Raw genomic sequence first — 16,071 nt, forward strand, 5'->3', positions numbered from 1 at the left:
TGTAATAATTAAATCTTCAAATCTCTCATCAAATATAACAAGCTAAAATTTATTAGTAAATGCTTATAGACATAAAGTAGAAAAGAAATGTAATAATTGCATCTTCAAATCTCTCATCAGATCTAACAACACAAAATTTATTAAATGTTTGATAGGGCTGAAAAAATACTCACTCTTGATTAATTTCTAAAATTAAAGCTAATCATATATATATATATATATGGTACATAAAATCAATACTTTCTTATTTCTATGAAAATACATGTCAGCACCATTTACTAAGCATGTGCATTAACAAAATGCTAAGAAGAAAAACTCAGTCCACCTCTACTTTATAACTAGACGAGTATAGATATAAAATAGTAAATAAATGTAATAATTACATCTTCAAATCTCTCATCAAATCTAACAAGATAAAATTTATTAAATGTTTAATAAGGTTGAAAAATACTCACTTTTGATTAATTTTTAAAATTTAAGCTGATCATATATATATAAAAGGAACTACTTTAAAACCTTATCTTAATCACAAACGACATCTGCTCCTAAATAAAAAACTAACTCGTTACCTCTAAACTATATGAAATGGTATAAATTTACCTTTCATTGATAATTGAGATTAAATGTGCTCTTATTGTCATCAAAGTAGCTAGATTTGCCTTCGTATAAGAAAATCAGGAATTAATTGTGATGCTAAGCTCGATTTGCCTTCGTATAAGAAAATCACAAATAAAAAACTAGCTCGTTACCTCTAAATTGTGTGAAATGATATAAACCTACCTTTACTCCTAAATAAGTACTGTCAAATTAAATATCATACTATATAGGATAAAAAATAACATAAAATTACGATAAATTAATCAAGATACGTATAAATTGATTCGGACATTCATTTCACTCTCAACATTTTAGTGGAGCTAAGAGTGCTAATTTTGGACCATACACATTTGACACTACACTCACTAATATAGGCCTCATTTCAAACTTTGCTAAAAGTTCTTTTTGAAGCCCATAATTCACTACTACTATTACTTTTGCTACAATAGTTTAAAAAATTTGTTCTTTAAACAGCAGCAAATGCTTTCTCTTTCGTCTTCATCTTTAGTATCGTTCGGTGGAATTGCAAAGCCATTTTCGGCTCCGATCAGGTTAAAGTGTCAGTATACTCCTTTGAGAACAACAATTAATAACCCTTCTGATTCAATGGCTTCCCCAAAATGGGCTCAAAAAACTGTAACTCTTCCTCCTCAAAGGCGAGGCTGTCATCTTGTTACATCTAAGGTATGACTGTATATATGGGAATTAAGCTTTATGGGTTCAATATTTTAGGTTATTAATGAATTTTGTGGACACCCTTTGTGTCTTATGTCAATTAACTGATCCATTTTATTCTTTTGCTGTTGTTTTAGTTGGGGGTAGGGGAAGGGAAAGTGGAGAGGGGATTATAAGGTGGGGAATTGGGAATTAAATCCTCACCGACAAGGTGAAAGTTCAGGTTTACCTCGACCAATTGAGCTACTAAGATTTCCGTTTTGTTTGCTTTTGATTACTTGCAAATATTTATTAGATATAATAATTGGGATGTGTTTCTGAGCTGCTGATGATTAAGCTTTTGAGTGATTATTCGTTTTTTATGTGTTAATTTGCTCCTTGGCAATTAAGTGAACCAAGTTTCACCAACAAGTTGAAAGTTCAAGTAGTCGCCTAACTGAGCTATTAAGATTCTCTTTTTATTGCCTTGTTTGCATTTGATTACTTGTAAATATTTATTTGATATTATTGGGATTTAGGAAGCTGCTGGTGATTAAGGTTTTGGGCGATTATTCGTTTTTTGTGTGTTAATTTGTTCCCTGACTATTAAGTTAACCAAGTATTACCAACAAGTTGAAAGTTCAAGTAGTTGCTTAACTGAGCTATTAAGATTCCCTTTTTATTGTTTTGTTTACTTTTGATTACTTGCAAATATTTATTAGATATAATTGGGATGTGTTTATGAGCTTCCGATGATTAAGCTTTTGAGCGATTATTCGTTTCTTGTGTGTTAATTTGCTCCCTGACAATTAAGTGAACCAAATATCACCAAAAAGTTTGAAAGTTCAAGTAGTCGCCTACTGAGCTATTAAAATTCCCTTTTTATTGTTTTGTTTGCTTTTGATTACTTGCAAATATTTACTTTAGCTATAATTGGGATGTGTTTCCGAGCTTCCGATGATTAAGGTTTTGAGCGATTATTCTTTAATGGAGTTTTACGGAATGAATTGTGATATCGTTAAATCTATGGGTTCCATGTTTTAATGAGCTCTGCCTGGTTGATAGCAACTTTTTGTTTTTGTACTAATTCTTGCTTTTCTGAAGAATCTGATGGTAGTGGTTAACCCATTTTGGCGTATCTATGTTAATCCTATCCTATTCCCACTAGTACGGGTAACTATGCCTACCTAGACTTGAGCAAATGGAAAGAAATCACCTAGCTCCTTATGTCTCATGATTTGAAATAGAACTCCAAGGTTTTCATCCACTTAATTAATCGTTAGGCTACAGTATTGGTTGCTAATTCTGTTATATCAAATTAAAATTTCAAAGCATAATTGTGTCTATATTTGCTTGATTAACTTTATGGAACTAGGTTCCAGTTGAGGTTTAGGTAACAAAGATGAAAAACATTATGAATTCTACTAAACTAATTGAACCTATCAATCATCCATTTGTCGTTCTAAGATTAACCTGAACTGATATCAACAACAAAACTAGAATTCTCTAATAGAGGTTTCCAAGATATTGCTTAGCTTTTTGAAAATAATACATTACAAAAATGACCAAGAACCAAACTATCCTATGTTATTTTGTGCATAGAGAATCCAAATTAAATTGAATGTATCAGTTCAGTAAAGCTTTCTAGTGGTTAGCCATGGGGTGGGGTGGGTGAAGGGGAGTTGGAAATATATATCATGTCATTAGGCATAATCAACATGGACAGATTTATTTTTGAAGAATGACTATTGAAACTGTGAAAATGTTATCACTGAGTAGCCTATTAGTTGGCTCACAAACTAAACTGACATGTTTTCTTACAAAAGTTGGATGTATTCGAATTCCATTCTTACTCTACTGGCTTATGAAACATCTTTTGATCAGGTTAAAGGTGATAACCTGACTTCATATACAGTTATTAGGGCAGTTTCTAGCTTTAGTATTTCTAGCTGCCTCACAGGTTTTAATTTTTCAGTTGCTAGACTAGTGCTGTTAATATATTGATCCAGACAATAAGAAAAATGTTCTTACGATAACCTTATCTAAACTTAAGCATAATGTACCTCGCTAATGGAACAACATGTTTCTATTTTCAAACTAAGCTGTCGAAAAAGAGTAAGCTTCTCTTTCTCTAGCCAATTTTTTGTGTTCGATCCCCCTCCCACTCCAGCAAAAAGATTATATTCTGCTTCTTATTAATACCATCTTAATCTCCTCATCAGATTATGAAGGAAATTAATCAAGAGATAGCAGGCTTCAAATGTGGCCTTGCTCATCTTTTTCGTAAGTAATCTTATTCTGACATTTTTCACTTGAAATTCTTGTGGCGCTCTCTTAATTGGCACATGTATTTGCACCAGAATTCTACTATGACTGAGTATGGTTAGCTGTGTGTTTAACCAGTGCAGCATACAAGTGCTTCTTTAACTATAAATGAAAATTACGACTCAGATGTTCGAGATGATACAGAGACATTTCTTAGTAGGGTTGTCCCAGAGGTAAGATTATATTCTGCCAAGTTGAGTAACAGTCGCTCATTCTTGTGGAGAGTCTCATTTTGTTTCGAAATGACAATTTCAGGGGACTTCTGCACCGTGGAAACATACTCTTGAGGGTAAGTGTGTAACGTAATCCCTGTCCTCTGTACTGTTGTTTCTTTTCTTTTTGGTTCTCAGGTATTTGACTGGATTTTATTCCAGGGGTGGCAATTTAATGGGTTGCTGTAGGTGTGGGATGAAAAGTTGAAAACTATATGAGCCAAAAACCTATCAATTTTTGCCTGAGCTTGGGGAAACTCAAAATCTTGAGGCTGAGCTTGACTCTCTATTAAGACTTAAGAGCTTGTGCTCGGGCCTGAGATGCTTGAAGATCGATGTCCCAACTCAAGAAACCACATTTTCAATATGATAATCCACAAATTACTGGAAAATCAAGGGATCTTTTAATTAACAAAACCTAAGTAGTCAAAACTTAAAATTTCCTATTTCAGAACAGCAACAAACTCAAAATATTTCATCCATGCATCTTCATAACGGAGACAATAACTTATATCTTACAAATAGAAATTATGGAATCAAAATACATGAGATGAGATCCATAGTAGTCCTCAGGCTGACGTCTACAGACTTGTTCTCAATAGAAGAAAACTGCGATGAAATGGGATGAGAGTCAAGAAATTACAAGAGGAGGATATCTGTACCAAAACATGAGTAGATAGATTTGCAAAGAGAAGAAAAATGAGATGAGAGAGGGAGAGAGATCTAGGTTAGATTCAAATTTCAAGTACTTCAATCTTATATTCTAGCTCAGTCGTTGCGTACTTCAGCATCCAGGTTTGCGTCTTCATGTGATAAGCAAATGTATATCTAGATCCCTCATTCTCCTTGTACATAACTTTTTCAGAATTAATCACAGTGAAATAATGAAGACTGAAAAACTGACTATATCTTAACATGATAAAAAAATTTTGCTCTTTACTGCATTTGAGTTGTTTCTGGAGACCTTTGCAGTCTGTTTAAATGTTTAGCAAAATTATCTGTTCATTCTTTGTTTACGATTATGACTTCCATTCCTCAGATTGTGTCACACCTACTGATAGTACTGCCTCTTATTTTATCGATATACTATATATCTATTTATATTCTTTTGCATCACCCTCGATCTTCCTGACTGAATTTATATTAAGTTCTTTGTTTCTTTTTTTCGTCCTTGGTTAACTTTTCTTTCTCAATTTTATTTGGTTGCTATTTTGACGTTAGTATGTTGCAATTTTGACAGGGCCAGATGACATGCCCGCTCACATTAAGTCATCGATGTTTGGCTGCAACCTCACGTCTGACTATCTCCTTTGATTTGATCCATATATTTTTTGCACTCCTTCTCCATATACTGATATTTACCGCGTTTTGGATTTTCAGGATACCGATCACAGATGGAAAGCTAAACATGGGAACCTGGCAGGTACTTGTGCTACCTCCTTTCAGGTCATTTGATTTGAGCATCGCTAGAAGCCTAGAACAATGAATTTTTCAAACGCTTTCACCTTCATGTTGGATTAAAAAAGCAGACAGTTAAAGTTGTTACATCTATTTTCATTACAAAGTTGGTCAAATCTATCCTTCAATCTCTTTTTTACAAAACCAATTCTTCCCATGGTCTGAACATGTAATTATAGCAAGGTTCCTTTTTGGATAGTAGAGGTCCAAACTATCACAATGATAAAACAAAATTTCCACGAAGAAAGTTCTTACCAAGTGTCGATTGTTCTAGTCTATCGAGACAAGACCATTACACGTCAATCTATTGATTCCTGGACTTACAGGTATGATGAGCAACTAATGTTTTCTGAATCTCAGGGCATATGGTTGTGTGAGCACCGTGATTCTGCTACCCCACGAAGAATTGTGATCACCCTTAATGGAATGTGAGCCGCTAAAGTGAAATGTTAAAGAAGACAATGAGCTACCAACGCCTATCTTACTGAAAAACGCGCACATGTAATACTATAACACTTTCTCTGGTTGTGATGTTTTTCTAGTCCATTTCTGTCTGTTTTGATGTGTGTGTGATAAAAGCCTCTTGGCCATTTCTGTTATAAACCTACTATGTAGTTTCTGTGTCCCATTTTCATTATGACCAACGAGTTTGTACGTGGAAGTTATCGTTCCAGCGTTGCATCTTTTTATGGAGCAGATTAGCACCATATGTGTTTTCATTTTCATGTAATGAAGAAGCTCAACCTGTATTCATTAATTCCCTGATGTGCTAGCTGCAAACATTGATCAAAGATATGCAGTGAAGATTGAGGGTGTATTTCGTGTTGAGGAGAATACGTTCCAGAAAATGTTTTCAATTTTTCCATGTTCGACTGGTCAAAACTTAGAAACATAAAAACCAGAAAAGGATCATATTACCACATCTTAGAATTGTGATGTGAAAGAATTGAGATTTGTCATCCAAGGAATGATGTTTATGAGCCAAATCATCAAAAGCAATATACTTCATTGAAATGCATATTCAATAAGATACATTTCCAAAGACTTCAAGCCTAAGACATTCCGAAACAAGCATACACAATCCACAGTACAAAAAGTTCCAGGATCCATTCCCACTCCTAATGACATTAATGGCTGAAAGTATATTGCTACGACTTTTGACATACATAACTCGAGAGAACCTTAAGATATACAGACAATACATTCTTGAATAAAACAGCAGAATAAACGAGGATGCAGTAGGGGGTTTTCGTGAGTGAGGTTAGATCACCTGCGAAAGTAGAAGACCCCCAATGAAAGCAAAAGAAGAGAACCATGCAATTCAGCCAGCAGGAGACTAGATAATATTCTAAATATTAGTGCTACCATGCGATGTTGCCTTTTGCTTCTCTCAAACTTCTTCCTCTCCTGTAGTCTATCTCTGCATCGGAGCTTGCCAGACCATAGTCATGTTTCCGACTTAATCTTAGAGTTCCCAATTTGGAGAAGATACCTTCATCATCACTCATAGCATAATTGGCAGGTTCAATTTGCTTTGGAGACGTATGATCTGTGTAGAAGACGGAAGCAGTCAGTTTTAGTCCTGAACAATATCCAGATAATATAGAACTGTTTAAGGATCCCAAGAGTATGAAATGGTCAGTGTATAGGACGGTGGAGCTTTTAATAATTACTTAGCCTGTGTTCCACGAATAATATTAAACTGAATTTGAACACTGCTAAGTAGAAAAATATAAATACTAGCATGAGATAAAATCCAATGACAGAAGAAACATGAATTGTGGAACCTCATGGCAAAGGCTAGAGATTAAGAAAGAAAATCCATTCGATTGAAACTTCATACCAACTGTTACTATTCAAAACTAGCAAGGGAGTAAAGAATTATGCACCTTTCATGCAATTGTTTGCACCTGGTTTGCACAGCAGAGGAGATGCCATATTAGAGATATTCCCTCCTTTTGTTCCCTCAGCTGTTGACATAGTTAATATGATTTCCTCTTCTCTGGGCTTAGTAAAAGGAGTCATGCTAAAGGATTCATCTAATGCGACATCAGAAATTTCCACATATTGCGTCGTACTAACAATCTCATCAGCACTGAACCCAAAGGATGCTCTATACGCTTCAACTTCCTCTGCATCTTGTTTAGATGGTTTGTTCTGCCAACTCTGCTGGCCATTCCCATTATTAGTTGAATAAGCATCAGTTTCTTTGGAAACGCTCAGCCTTCCACCAGAATGAGGAAATAAAGAGTGGTCAATGTAATATTGGGCAAATGTAGCTGGACAGAAGAAATTTGAATCTTGAGTCAGCTTGGAGGTGCTTGAATCAGGGCCTGGATACTTGATCTCGGATGAAGGGATAGAAGGATCCAACTGAGGAAGTTCCCTTTCACCTGGTCCCCTCGAAACAGGGGATCTGAGAGTACTAGCAGGACTTCCTGGATAAAGAGAGTATGTTGTTTGAAAATCATTGGCACCAGTGTTAGTTTTAACTTTCACAGAAGAGGAGAGGAACCGAGCAAAAGGCACATCTGGTGAAGAGGGAGTAGTTAAGTGGGCCAACTCAGGCGGAGGTGTGAAAGGAGCAGTAGATGGCTCAGTGGTGAAGTTAGAGAACACGGGAGGAGATACCAACTGGGTCTCATGAGCATATGGACCAGTGGCGAACATAGCTGATGAAGGACCTCCTGGTGAATTGCTAGATAAAAAACAACTTGGTGATTGAGCTGTTGAAGGGAGTGCTGAATTCGAAAAGGATGCTGGTGAAGATGGTGGAGCTAAAAGAGCTGCCGTCTGATTATTCAGCCCACCAGCTTGGGGAACATTCTGCTGATTTGGCATTGAATTGGCCTCAGGAATACGAGATGAAGGCACTATACGCTTTCCACCTTTTTGTCTTCCAAAACAAGACAATCCTCCCAAACATCCTCCCCATCGTTTATGCTGTCAAAGAATAGAGCATTAGCTGTCGGGGTGTACTCAACATAAAAACAAAAAAAAACGGGAAGATGCTGGATAAAAGGTGCATTCATGTAAAATTCAGAAGGCATTTGCCTATGTAAGCAGGGGAGGAGCCAGCCTTAGAGCTACTGGTTCAGCAAAACCCATTAAACTATACTGAAACACTTTATTTATATTAATATATTCAATGTGCTATCAAAAAAACAGCAAGCAAAAAGGATCGTAATCTAGAACCCACAAATCGAAATTCGTTGATCTGCCTCTTTGCCTAAGTGGTTCACACGGGAAATATGATAACACGAAAGTAAAATAATTATATACAGAAGTTAGACCAAGTGCGAAAACATTAATAGTCAATGTTATTCTTTTAGTATTCCCTTACGACATCTAAGTCAACAATGAAAAGCTTATTTATTGTCTCTATCACCAATCCACTAGACTCATGTATCAGCTGCATTTTCACACATCTAAAAGATACCATGGTCCACACACAGTGGAGCCAAACTCAACAACCAGCAGGTTTGCTAGTGAATCCTTTCTCAAAATAAACAAAGTGAAAACATTGTTTTGGCCTCAATAACATCATCATCCCCGCGGCCCTCAAAATTACTGCATTAAATAAATTCCTATATTTTCTTACGAGTGAGATTAACTACATTATCTTTTTTTTATGACCGTTGTGTCCCAACTTTCGCGCGCCTCAACTAATTCCACGGATACTCCCCACCTCTCACTAGCACTAGGGACCACGTAACTCCATACACAAAAGCTAGGACAAAATGGTAAGAAATCGCCTAATGTTTGTTTTAATCTCTAGTGGGATTTGAACACGAGATCTCACAATTCTCAACCCACTTCATCAACCACTAAACGACAGCCACGGCAGCATAACGACATTATCTAATAGTATCAATTAGGAAACTAGATTCATCACTCCATACAACCACTATTTAGTAGATTTAAAGTTATTCCTTCACATAAACTCCACAACCCCATCTCACCAAAACCTCAGATCTGTTTGCAAATGTAATTCCACCACACAATTGAATAACTACTAAAACATTACAACAAGTAAAACCCATAACAGATTGCACAAAATTCTCATCCACACATACAAAATTACACAGTAAGCTAGTAGATCTGAAAAGTGAAATGCACAGTACCCGAGAAGGAAGTGGCGGTCCTTGTTGCTGCGGAAATCTATTCTGCTCCGACCCCATTTCTACTATCAAACTTCAGCTAAATCAAACTCCTTTTTTATCAACTTCACTTCAGTAAACTTTCACCCAACTGCTTAAACACAAACAAATCTTTGTTTTCTTCTTCTTTTCAGCACTTACTCTTTCATCTCCACACTAAAACACACATACACACACTCAAAACTCAAAAATACTCAAAAAATGATTGTTAAACACACAAACAACAAAATCCTTTTTGCTCATTCAACAGATGCAGACAAATTCAACATTTTTGGTCAATAAAATGGAGAAGAGTGTATGTACTGCTGATGCTACTAGTACTATACTAGTAGAAATGATACTATTTTTTTTTTTTTTGCTTCTCTCTACAGGAAGAGACACAGAGACTCAAATTTTATTTTATTTTTGTTAATCTAAAGACAAAGAAAGCACAAATAAAGCCAAATTGTGTGTGTGAAAGTGAAAGTGAAAAAACGGTGGGGGAGAGAGAGAGGGGAAAAAGAAAAAGAGAGATGCTTTATGGGAAAAGGAAAAAAAAGTAAAAAAAAAAAAAAGTAGCTTTAAATTAATTCATTTTTGTTATTTTTATTTTTGTTAATAATAATTGTTAGTAGTATTTTAATTTTTTTAATATTTAATTATGTTTTTGGCTAGTAAGTATATGAATTTGGGTAGATTCAAGATTGTTCTTTCATTAGTCTAAGAGGTTTTGAGACTTTGGAAATTTTTTTGATAGAGATTGTTATTTTCGAATAGTGTTTATTTGGCGCGAAATTTGAATTAATTGGAATATCAAATATTGATGTTATATGAGAAATCAAAGAAAATTTATTTATGCTTTTTTTAATTTTTTACGCTTATTGTTAAAGGATGTGATGAGTAGATTAGATTGTTTGTTTCTTAGTTAGAGGTTTTGATTTTAAAATTCTAGAAAAGAAATTTTTGAAGGAGAGTGTTATTTCTGCCGGGTGCTTATTTGGCGCGTGAATTCGGATTAATGTGAATATCAGATATTGTATGAGAGTGCTTCTTTATCTGTTAGAGGTTTTGATTTTAGACTCGTGGGAATAGAAAAATTTTCGAGAGAATGTAACTCTCAAGGGTATTTATCTGACGCAAATTTGAGTAAATGCAAATATCAGATATTGAATGAGAAATCAAAAGAAAAATCTTGTACGCTTTGTTTGGATGGCTATTGTTATGTAGTAATTAATACAGTAGTATATTATGTTTATTGTATTATGTCGTGTTGTTTTGATTAATATCTGAATAGATTGTATCACTTCTCATCATACATAATGTAAAAGGAATATAAAATTGTTGTAAAAATGTTACATAAATGATAAAATAAAATTATATAGATAACAACATGATAACACATAATCAATCGAATCATTAATAAAATTAAATTAAAATACATAATAATAAATTTAACGATACGATATAATAAAATTAAAGGAATAATGAGACAAACTCTAATTACAAGTAAAAGTATAAAGGATTTTTTCATTAAGATAAATGATGAGCATTTAAACAACTTAATAAATAATAACTAAAACTATGCAATGGTTACATAACATAAAAGAAAAAGGGTACAAGTAGTCATTTGCACAATACATTTACATTTAAGAAAATAATTAACACTATAAATCTCAATAAATCAAAAGTGAGAAATTACTTACCGTGGTTAAATATTACAATAATAATATACTTAATGAAATTTTATTAGTGAATTTTTAAAAAGGATAGAGTGTATACACAAATTTTAGTTTTACCTTGGGAGGTAGAAAGTATGTTTTCGATTAACTTCAGCTTAGAAAAGCATGTATGAAAGCAGATACTAAAAGAACATGACAAAATATTGTGAAAAAAGAAAAACAATAATTGTAACAAAATAGCGCGATAGCGACAACAAATCACCAAAAATCTTACTACAAGCAACAATAGGAGAAATAATATGTCTTTTAGTACGGAATTATAAGCAATAAATACAAAGTTTTACTATCTGTCTCCTTGTTGGTTTGAGTTCGATTTCCCATTTTAAAATATCTTCGCTTTTCCTATTTTCCTACCCCAATTTATTTGTTTTATCATATATGATATTTTGTGAAAATCTAAATTCTACGTTGATGGAGGAACAATATTTATCACTTTTGTTACCACTAAAACTTGTTAGTGGATCATAATTCTAAGATAAGCAACTACTAATTTTGGCCCCCATACTTGATATTACAAATTATTAGAGCTAGACATTAAAGATTTTATGATGCTAAAGTCCTTTGAAGAATATAAATTGTTCACAATATTTATTATTCTATATCTTAAGAAAAAAAAAATATATTAACATGACATTGCGTGTTGTGGTTTCATTCATGATCACACTCAATTGGTAATAGTTTAACCTCATATTTTATTTAGATATTGTTATATTATTATATTTAATGTTAAGGTAAAAATGATTGAATAAAAAATATGACTTAGGTGATGCACAAATCCAAGAAAAATGAATGTACAACCTAGAAATCATTTAATTTCGACAAGTTCTTTTGATTCATGCGTTCTTGCTAGTAAAAAAGAACCATTATATAAGCCATCATCCGTTCAGAAAAGAAGCAAGCTACCTTTTTTTAATTCCGCTTCAAATTAATCGATGAATTTTTCATTTCCTTCCTCTACCTTCGAACACCTTAGAATATATTTGATTAAAAGGAGCACGTAGAACAAACACTGTGGTTTGATTATAGTAACCCCAATTGACTTAACTTTCTAGTCTTGATAAACACTTATAGTTGGCTTAATCATCAACTTTAAATACCTCTTAAGTAGGTTTTCCTCTTTAATGATGTTAATAATAAGCTGTTTTCTTGATAAACTTCAAATGGATGAATCAAGCACAAGATTGAGTACTGCATTTAGAATTAAAATTTAAAAACAAAATGAAATTTATGTGAAATAACATTAGCTAAAAATGGTATAAAAGAACCCTGGTAGTGGTAGACTTGGACAAAGAACAAAACATTCAGTAACTATTAAGAAGAAAAAAAAACAAGACAAGGTCACCAAATTGGGACCAAATGGAAGGATGTCCAATAAATAATGCAACAAAAATAATAAACTACATGCAAATTTGATCCAAAAGAAGCTATAATATGTGATGATGGCTACTAAATAAGAGACCTCAAAAATTTTAGGCCTTGGACTGACCGACTTCGACGTCGGCCTTCTCCATTCCCTCCTTCAATAATTTCAGCTCTTCTTCTGTCAAGCTGTTTTTGGAAGCGTGTGGACTCTTGGTGTTGGTTTGTTTTTCGACCTCCACGGCCCAACTATAGATCACCATGCCCGCAATTGCAACGAGCATTCCCATTATGTTCTTAAAAGTCAACGCAGATTCAAAGAGCACCCAGCCTAAAGTCAGGACACACACGGTCTTCATGTGGCCTAGAACCTGGAAGGAAACTGCAGAGAATCGCCCGATGCAGAGATACTGACTCACATTGCAGAACACAGCTAATGAACACGACAGGAGTATAAAGAACTGCAGAAAGTGCCACACACATCCATGGATCAGATTGCATAAAGTTGTGTAGGCCGTAAAAGGACCAATCAAATATGCATCATAATATGGGAAGAAGAAGATTGGTTGATACTTACAATGGCACCATAAGAATACTTGTAGTCTAGTAATAGATTTCCACTAAGATAGTAGTCGCAAAAAGGACCCAGCACAAGGAGGGAGCAAGCTTGAATCGGAGCAGTTTTACTCAATAATTCAAAGGATCCAATTGAGTACTTTTTCTGCAAAGAGCCTATTGACTGCACCGAAAAATCAACGTTCGATCACACAAATGCAACCACAAGTTTAAGAGAACAAAGAGAGAATGACTCGAGGGGGAGGGGAGGGTGGGGTCAAGAATGAAGCAAGGATTTGATTTGGTAGAAGAATGCGAGAGCTTGATGACAAAATGTATTGTATGAATGGGGCTAGCAGGTTATTCTTTCTTTGTCCCATTTGAGTATCTGCAGGTAACTGTTCTAAGTTCTCCAATGGTACCCTTTCTCCCTTTCTTACCCCTCGATTAAAAGCAACACAACAAATGTAGCACCTTGTTTTAGACTGAGGCCTATTTCTTGTTGTAAAGCTTTAAAAAAAGGGTAAAAGCAGAGAGAGGAGAACATGAAAATTTGGAGAATTCTTTTCTTTAGCTTTTTAGAGCGAGAAACGATCCTTGTCAAGGATAAAAAGGTCTGATAGAGTAGTTACTTCTTCTCGACACTATAGTATGAAACAAAAGGAAGACAAACTTTCATCACTTCTATGGGAGAAAAGGGAGGACGGAAAAAGGGAAAAATCACAGATGTCTATCCTTTAGCTTCTAATGGAAAGAATGGATCTTTGTTAAGGAGCAGGCTCCCTAAATAAACTGCCTCTCAGAAAGGAAAACTAAGTTTGTAATCATAAATTAAACCCACATAAATAGTAGAGTCAAATTACAGAAGACACCTAACATACTAAAGAATTTATGTATGCATCGGATTAGCCGCTTCAATGGGATCTTTTATCATGGTCAGAGGAGAAATTATCAAACGTCTAGGAAATTGTTAACTTTATGATAGTGATCTTAAATCAGAACAAAATCAAATATTTGTCTTCTGGAAATCTTTTCAATCATTCAGTCTTTTTGCAGTAAGTTCCGAAGAAGCCAGAGTATACTCACAATCTGTTGCAATGATGTTGACAGAACTGCAACACAAGCACAAATAAAACCTTTGGCGTTAACCTTGACATCAGTTACTGTGCAAACACCCACGCCGATAACGACAACCACAACAGACATTTTAACCTCCTTCGAGTAACGTTTATTATGAAGGATCCATTCCATAATGCAAACCACTGGAATCATGCTCAACTTTGAGATCTACACCCCAACCAAAAAAAAAATAAATTTTAGCCATATAAAATGAAATTTCACCAAGGAACAAAAAATAAAACAAATGGCACTGCTAGTATACGATATAATACATTGATCTAATATGTAAATCATTCAGCCACTAGACCAAAAAGAATAAAATTATTCTTCTATATCCAGTAAATTTGGTCAACAAAACTACTTTGGTATTCCATCAACTTAACAACCATTTAAGTCTGCCAATGATAACTTTCTAAGCCTAAATGAATTTTCAGCAAAAACAGAACCAACTTGTGGATGCAGACCTACTAGAAGTTTCACATATAAAAACTTCATCAGACTACCTCCATATCGGAAAAATCATCACGCTCAATTGGCACTTCTTCCCCAAAATAACAGGAATTATTTGGCAACTTGTCTCCATCAAAAAAATGTTAGAAGGCTTAGAAATATGGACTTGAAATTCAGCTAAAAGCTATAATCAGTTATAATGATTAAATACCATAGCAAAAACAATAGTACAAGTAATATTGAATATGAATCTCTAGGAAATGAAAGGAAACGACTTTTCTTTTTACTATTGGTTTCCATTCTACTAACTGATTTGCAATGGAGGAAGAGGGAAGATCAATTCCTTACCTGCAATTATCCTTTTAGATCAATCAAAGAAAGAAAATGGAACACCCTGACTGGTATTCTATTCTCATTTTTTCAATTTTCTATCCTTCCTTTCCCTTTCAAATTGAACCCAAACCATGTTTTGTCATTTAAGATAATGAAGATACTGATCAGTATAAGTTAACTCCATGTCAATAGATCATGAATGCAAAAAACAAAAGATGAAATCATTTTATGATAAAGGACTGAAAGCTGATAGCATAATCACGTTGTTAGCAAATATTCTTCACCCTCTGATAGACATAGCCAAAATTCAAGACTTGTCTTTTTCAAGAGAACAAAATACAAGACATAACAAGACACGTTACAGATATAAAACAAAAGAGAGATTATCATACTTGGTAAAATCCGACTGAATTGAGCATGAGACTTAAGTTCATCCCTGTGATAGACATGTTTGCAACAACTGAGAACCAGATAAGTTCCCACAAAGGTACGTGCTTTGATGAGGAAAGCCCCGTGGCATTTGACACCATCCCAACAAGTGCAGTCACAGCAAAGTGGAACCCAGTCAATGTTGTAGCTGGAGGAAACAAACCATGACATTAAAAATGACAGATAGACCATCCAAATTTAAAAGCATACATACAGAAGATGGGAATTGGGATGTAATAGGAACAACAAACTTCTAAACCTCAAGAAGTGGAAGAAGGAAAGCCGAAAATGTCAGGTTCCACCACTAAGCCAGAAGGAGTTTATTTTCAGTTCAAATACAAACCTTAAAGATCTTTGTAGTCAAAATAGCACAATGTATCTAGACCTAGACAAGCTAGTTCAAAATGACGAAACAAAGCAACCAGAGGAATGTACGACGCAGTTGAGATACACTAGCTCAATATTGTAAAGGAATCCGTTAGTCACAATGGGATTAATTTCAAGCCAACATCTTCTTCTACGAAACCAATACTTTTAAGACAGTGGAAATGGCAAATCTGATTACAACTGCATATAACCATGCAAACAATATTTCAAATCTTAAGAACACGGGTTAGCAAAGGCGAATCAAAGCGTTGATCTCAATTTAATAGGTACTAAAGTCGATATCTTGTCTTTCAAATATCATAACCCCCCCCCCCC

The 16,071-nt window shown here is 34.5% G+C and overlaps 3 protein-coding genes across 4 annotated transcripts in view; 1 reads left to right on the forward strand and 2 right to left on the reverse strand.

Moving 5' to 3' along the window:
* The first annotated feature begins 980 nt into the window (after window positions 1–980).
* On the forward strand, window positions 981–5,953 carry LOC107007578 (UPF0047 protein YjbQ). The gene is made up of 7 exons (XM_015206254.2): window positions 981–1,281; window positions 3,474–3,534; window positions 3,655–3,749; window positions 3,832–3,865; window positions 5,029–5,083; window positions 5,169–5,211; window positions 5,607–5,953. The coding sequence occupies exons 1-7, from the start codon at window positions 1,078–1,080 to the stop codon at window positions 5,676–5,678; spliced, it is 564 nt and encodes a 187-aa protein (XP_015061740.1). The 5' UTR covers window positions 981–1,077; the 3' UTR covers window positions 5,679–5,953.
* Window positions 5,954–6,231: 278 nt separating this feature from the next.
* On the reverse strand, window positions 6,232–9,859 carry LOC107007445 (uncharacterized protein At1g76660). Of its 2 annotated transcripts, none has more exons than XM_015206073.2 (3): window positions 9,371–9,859; window positions 7,157–8,189; window positions 6,232–6,795 (listed from the first exon to the last, which is right to left on the reverse strand). In XM_015206073.2, the coding sequence occupies exons 1-3, from the start codon at window positions 9,425–9,427 to the stop codon at window positions 6,608–6,610; spliced, it is 1,278 nt and encodes a 425-aa protein (XP_015061559.1). In that variant the 5' UTR covers window positions 9,428–9,859; the 3' UTR covers window positions 6,232–6,607. The 2 variants fall into 2 exon arrangements, with proteins under 2 accessions (XP_015061559.1, XP_015061557.1); XM_015206071.2 differs by having other exon boundaries at window positions 6,240–6,795; window positions 7,136–8,189; window positions 9,371–9,853.
* A 2,473-nt stretch (window positions 9,860–12,332) lies between these two features.
* Window positions 12,333–16,071, reverse strand: part of LOC107007492 (UDP-rhamnose/UDP-galactose transporter 1-like) — a 5,151-nt gene continuing 1,412 nt past the window's right edge. Inside the window, exons 2-5 of the mRNA XM_015206132.2 lie at window positions 15,333–15,517; window positions 14,125–14,325; window positions 13,061–13,222; window positions 12,333–12,944 (exon numbers count right to left, since the gene is read on the reverse strand). Coding sequence (XP_015061618.1) covers window positions 12,594–12,944; window positions 13,061–13,222; window positions 14,125–14,325; window positions 15,333–15,517 — 899 coding nt within the window. The 3' untranslated portion in view covers window positions 12,333–12,593. The remainder of the gene's footprint in view (window positions 12,945–13,060; window positions 13,223–14,124; window positions 14,326–15,332; window positions 15,518–16,071) is intronic.

Source organism: Solanum pennellii, chromosome 12 (assembly GCF_001406875.1).
Source record: "Solanum pennellii chromosome 12, SPENNV200".
NCBI lineage: Eukaryota > Viridiplantae > Streptophyta > Magnoliopsida > Solanales > Solanaceae > Solanum > Solanum pennellii.